This window comes from Nicotiana sylvestris, chromosome 4, assembly GCF_000393655.2.
Source record: "Nicotiana sylvestris chromosome 4, ASM39365v2, whole genome shotgun sequence".
Lineage (NCBI taxonomy): Eukaryota > Viridiplantae > Streptophyta > Magnoliopsida > Solanales > Solanaceae > Nicotiana > Nicotiana sylvestris.
In genome coordinates, this window is record NC_091060.1 from 38945961 (window position 1) to 38952416 (window position 6456).

Genomic DNA, 6456 nt, shown 5'->3' on the forward strand with positions numbered 1-6456 from the left:
CTCAATTGAATGGTTTGGCAGAGATGATGAATAGAACTCTAGTTGAGAGAGTTAGATGCTTACTTTCAGAGGCTAAACTTCCAAATACAATTTGGGCGGAAGCACTTAACACTGTTGCCTATGTTATCAATTTGTCTCATGCAATTGCATTGGATGGTGATGTCCCAGACAGAGTTTGGTTTGCTAAAGATGTTTCTTATGATCACCTGAGAGTTTTTGGGTGTAAAGCTTGTGTGCATGTTCCTAAAGATGAGAGATCGAAACTGGATGTCAAAACTAAGCAGTGCATCTTTATCGATTATGGTCAAGATGAGGTTGGGTATCGTTTTTATGATCCAGTTGACAATAAAGTTATCAGAAGTCGTGATGCAATATTCTTTGAAGACCAAACTATTGAAGATATTGACAAAGCTGAGAAGATAGATTCTCAGAGTAATGAGAGCTTAGTTGATATTGATCCAGTTTCAATTGCTAAGACACCTATTGCACATGAAGGAACCCAAGACAATGATGGAGATAGTGATCAAGATCAAAATGATCATCATGGTATAGATGTTATGGATGTTCCAGTTGATGAAGTTGTGTTGATCAGCAACCAATTCCTGCATATGTAACTACTTCGAATGCTCCTGAAACCTTTCTTAGAAGATCTATAAGGGAGAAGCAAAAATTCATGCGCTATCCTCCTAATGAGTATGTACTTTTGACTGACATGGGAGAACCTGAGAATTATGATGAAGCCATGTAAGATACTCACAGAGATCAGTGGATCGAAGTGATGGAAGATGAGATGAAGTCACTCCATGAGAATGGCACATATGAGTTAGTGAAATTGTCGAAAGGTAAGAGAGCTTTATCTAACAAATGGATATTCAGAATAAATTAAGATAACCATACCTCTGCACCTAGATACAAGGCGAGGTTAGTTGTTAAAGGTTTTGGCCAGAAGAAGGGAGTTGACTTTGATTAAATTTTCTCCCTGCTGTGAATATGTCTTCTATTCGTGTGGTTCTAGGCTTAGCTGCAAGTCTAGATTTAGAGGTTGAGCAAATGGATGTCAAGACTGCTTTTCTTCATGGTGATTTAGATGAGAAAATTTATATGGAGCAACCTGAGGGTTTTGTAACTAAGGGAAAAGAAAATTATGTCTGCAAATTGAAAAAGAGCCTGTATGGATTAAAACAAGCTCCAAGGCAATGGTATTTGAAGTTTGAATCTGTCATAGAAGAACAATGGTACAAGAAAACTTCTTCAGACCCCTGTGTATTCTTCCAAAAGTTCTCTGATGATGATTTTATTATTTTATTGCTTTATGTGGATGACATGCTTATTGTTGGCAAGAATAAATCCAGAATTGTAGTCCTTAAGAAGCAATTGAGCAAATCGTTTGCGATGAAGGACTTGGGGCCAACAAAGAAAATCTTGGGCATTCAAATCCACCGACACAGAGATAGAAAGGAGTTATTTTTGTCCCAAAAGCAATACATTGAGAAGGTACTCAAGAGATTCAATATGACAGATGCAAAAGTGGTTAGTACTCCTCTTGCTAAACACTTCAAATTGAGTATTACTCAGAGTCCATCTACTGATGAAGAGAAAAAGAAGATGTCTTGTATTCCTTACTCTTCTGCCGTTGGTAGCTTGATATATGTTATGGTTTGCACTAGACCAGATATTGCACATGCCGTTGGTACTGTTAGTAGATTCCTTTCTAATCCTAGAACATTGGGATATAGTAAAATAGATATTAAGGTATTTGAAAGGTACTGCAGATTTGAAGTTGTGCTTTGGCAATGGCAAGCCTAAACATGTTTGTTACACAGACTTTGATTTAGGAGGCAATCTTGATAATTCAAGATCCACTTCCGATTATTTGATCACTTTTGCACAAGGGGGCTATTTCTTGGCAATCTAGACTACAGAAGTGCATAGCTCTATCCACCATAGAAGCCGAATATATTGCTGTCACAGAAGGTGCCAAAGAACTATTATGGTTGAAGGAGATTATTAATGATGTTGGCTTTGAGCAGCCAAAGTACATCTTATTTTGTGATAATCACAGTGCTATCTGTCTCACCAAGCACTCCACTTTTCATTCTAAGACCAAACATATAAATAGAAAGTATCATTGGATAAGAATGGCCGTGGAAGAGAAATTATTTGAGGTTGAGAAGATACACACTGATGAAAATCCTTCGGATATGCTGACAAAGGCGGTGGTTGCAGATAAACATGAATTTTGTAGAAATTGGCAGGCATGAAGCCTATCAATAGTTCCTCTACTTGAAGACACATTTGGCCCCTTGGCTGGAGGGGGAGTTTGTTGGGCACATGCCCATGTTGTCCAGCCAAAGGCCCAATGGCCTAATCCTATTCTCTTTTTGGTTTCCATTCCTATTTGGAATTGGATTCGGTTTATTCCTATTTTGAGTGGGTTTTGGCTTTAAGAGAAAGCACCACTAATGATATATAAAGAGGACAACTTTGGAGAATTATTCTATGCTCATTGATACAAGTCTTTGAAATACTTAAGCACATAAGAGTGATTTTTGAGAGAGTTTTCGTCAAGAGAGAAGAGAGAAGAAAAATATTTGTTTTGCTGCAAATTTTTATTTCGACCAGCCAACATTCAAATCACGTTTTTAGATTCGTTAACCGTTGACTCGGGCTGAACTTTTGACTAAATATTCGTAACATCTAGGTATTGGATTTGAACGGTGGAGATCGAATTTGGAGGCTCGTAACATCTGATTTCAAGTCTCGAACAACAACTTCATTTTTGTGGATTATACTCTTTCTTCAATTGATTAGTTGTTGCTATTGTTGCTTCGTGTTTGGCATTTGTTGTGTAGCCAATTTGGAGAACTTTTGTAACCTTCTTATTGTTATAGTGGGGCTTTTTTGGATCTTTGTGATCCCGCAGTTTTTACCTTCGATTTGAAGGGTTTTCCACGTTAAAATTTGTGTTTTTTATCTTCTTTATTTTCGGGTTTGCCTCTTTCTCAACATAACAATGATCTCTGATAATTAAGAAATTAAGCGGGATATATAAGAGACACGCAGAGGAATGATATAGTAAAAAACAGAAGTAGAGAGATATAGTACTACATAGGAAGAGGTAAATACCTTTTTAGCCACAACAAAAATTCTCTTTCTCAGATTTTCCCTTGCAGAATGTGAGCACTATGTCGTGTACAAGGCATCTTTGAGCTTCCCGTTGTATATACTCTTAGTAACAATAACAAGGTTTCTTCCAACAAGATCCTCCAAGTACTCTTCTGCAATATCTTCCAGAGACTTCTCCTTATCATTTTCTATGAGTCCCTCGGCGATCCATAAGTTTGTGAACTTTGAGACCGAAATCTCCCTGTTCTCTAAAAATGCTCCAAAATATAAAAAGCATGGTTTCATCTTATGAGGTAGATTTTTGTAACTTACTTGTACTAAATCCTTTGATTCATCCTCGATTTTTGCACCTAAGCTCAATTCCATTTGCTTCCAGCACTGTTCTTTCTTCTCCATCCGTGCGAGAAGACCCCCAACTAGAACAATGGAAAGAGGTAACCCTTTACACTTTTTTGCAATCTCTTTCCCAACTTCCTTTAGCTTGTCTGGACAGATTTCTTCCCCGAATGCCTTCCTTTGTAATAATGACCAACTTTCTTCTCCAGTTAGCATACGCAGATGATATGGATCAGTAAAGCATTTAGCGTTACTAGAAACTATCTGGTGTCTGGTAGTCAGAATGATTCGGCTACCTTCAGTATCAGGAAATCATGTCCTTAAATCATCCCATGCATTGGTTTCCCACACGTCATCAATGATTAAGAGGTATCTTCCCATTTTGAATAAAGCTTTTTTAGTCTAGCAGCTAATTCACAATCGCCATCTTCACTACGATAAGTACGCTCATCATTAACATCATTCAAGATGGAAAGTAGCAAGTATCTTCGTGTGTAAACCTGAGAAACACGACACTCTCCAAAAAAACTAAAATGGGAGACAATTGCTTTATCATCTTTAAAACTTTGGGCCAAGGCCGTCTTAACAATTCCAGGCATACCAATAATCAGGATAACATCTAGATTTCGTGATCCTCCAAGTAGTCGACCTTTTATGGTTTCCCTCACATCCTTAAAACCCACCAATTGATATTTGCCGGCAGCAGGGGAAGCAGTTTTCTCCTCCTTCATTTTCCCAAGTTCTGTCAGCTCTGTCTTAATAAGCTTAATCTCCTTAATGATGTCTGAGAGCCATATTTTTAGATACGTACGAGGAATCTCTGTCATTACAAAAGAACCAATTATGTACTCAACCTCATATGCCTCATTAATGAGTCTTGCAGTAAAACCTTAAAGTTCCTCTCGCTTATCAATTCCTTGTACTGCTATGCGAGAGATTCAAGCTCCTCATACACCACTTCAAGCTGGTACTTCAAAGAAGCAAGTGAATCGTAGTGGCTGTAAAGACGTTCCTTCAAGCTGTCAATGAGGAAATCGAAAAGGCCCAATGTATCATTCTTAGGCAAAAGGGATTGTACCTCCTCTTGGATGTCACGGTAAATTTCTGTCCTGAGGCGCTGAATCTTTTCAGCCAAAAGAAGCAAGTCTCTTTTCCTTTCTCCGTTGTTCCTGTTGCGGAAGCCAAATGTATATAGTGTGAATGAGTCACAATTACTATACCAAAAATTATGACAACCACTAAATAATAAATAAGACAATAAAGCAACTATAAAAGGAACACCAGAATTTATGAGGTTCAGCCAATTTTGCCTACTTCCTTGGACACAACCAATATTTTATTTTACTCCAAAAATACAAGTGAAATAATACTAAAGAGAGAAGATACAAATGTCTTAAGAAGATAAGAAGGCAAATGAGAGGTGTGTTTAAATCGTAAACATTAGGCCTCCTTTTATAGGGAAATATTTTCCCCCAAAGGAAATCATCCACCGATGTGGGACAATTTCTTTTGTCAATCAACAAATCTCCACCTTGACAAAAATTCCACATATTTAATTTTCTCTCAATAACAAATTTTGGTTGTGTCTTCATCTTCTTTCTTCAGTGTTCAACAATGTTGATCAAATCCAAACAATGTTGAAACTTGACCGCAGTCACCACTTTTGTCAGCATATCAGCAGGATTCTCCGTAGTATGAATTTTCTTCACCGTGACTCCACCTTCTTCTATGATTTCTCGGACGAAATGATACCAAACATCAATGTGCTTCGTCCTTGCATGATAAACTTGGTTCTTTGCTAATTGAATAGCACTTTGACTATCACAAAAAACTGTGATACTTTTGTGTCCAATACCAAGCTCTTTTAGCAACCCCTGAAGCCAAATTGCCTCTTTTTCAGCTTCTATAATAGTCATGTACTATGCCTCTGTTGTAGACAAAGCAACTGTTGATTGCAAAGTAGACTTCCAATTAACTGGTGCCTTTGCAAAAGTAAACACATAACCAGTAGTTGATCTTCGTTTGTCTAGATCCCCTGCAAAATCTGAGTCACAATATCCAAATACGTACTGATTGCCTTTCTACTTAAAAACTAACCCAACATCTACAGTATTATGAATATACCGTAGAATCCACTTCACAGCTTGTCAATACTCCTTTCCTGGATTATGCATATATCTGCTAATAACTCCAACAGCTTCTGAAATGTCAGGTCTTGTACAGACCATTGCATACATCAAGCTAACAACATTTGCGTATGGTACCCTTCACATATACTCCTATTCAGCTTCATCTTTTGGCGACATAGTAGTACTTAGCTTAAAATGGGGAGCAAGTGGAGTATTAACTGGCTTAGTCTTCTCATCTATGCCTGTTGATACCCAATTTTTCTCTATATATTTTTATACTCAAAATACTTTCAAAATAGCATGGGTATGCATATATAAGCATGCCCAAGTATTTTGGTATTTTTTCCAAATTTTTAAAGATTTTCAAAACCAATTTATTGTCTATTTTAACAGTACAAAATCCAATAATTATTTCCGAAATTATAATTTTGGTGAATAATTTATTTACATCCTCATAGTTACACCAAAATATAATTAACGTAATTTTTGCATATTTTTACAAATTCATTTGATATTTTTTAAGCTAAATTACATAAAATTGCAATTATGGCCTATATTACGATTAATAGCGTTTTACAATCACAAAATCATTTCCAGCATTTTTAGATTAATGTTTATATATTATTAATTAGCTCAGTGCTTTTAATTTGTTTTTAAAATCATTTTACTATTTTCTATAAATAAAAAGGGTAAAACTGGCTATTTAACATGTGGCCTCAGTTCATTTCAATTATAGCCCCATTACATTTCAATTCTAGCCTAAAAGTGACATAATTTCAAACCCAAATTCGTATGACCCATTTCTTATTTTTACCCGACCCCTTAACCCATTTTCAAACCCGTCCAGATTTTCTTTAAATCCTGG

At 36.5% G+C, this 6456-nt stretch overlaps 1 protein-coding gene across 1 annotated transcript; it reads right to left on the reverse strand.

The window, feature by feature from the left end:
• Positions 1–3183: 3183 nt before the first annotated feature.
• Positions 3184–4289, reverse strand: LOC138889448 (putative late blight resistance protein homolog R1A-10). The gene is made up of 2 exons (XM_070172756.1): positions 3881–4289; positions 3184–3758 (listed from the first exon to the last, which is right to left on the reverse strand). The coding sequence occupies exons 1-2, from the start codon at positions 4287–4289 to the stop codon at positions 3184–3186; spliced, it is 984 nt and encodes a 327-aa protein (XP_070028857.1).
• Between the last annotated feature and the right edge of the window lie 2167 nt (positions 4290–6456).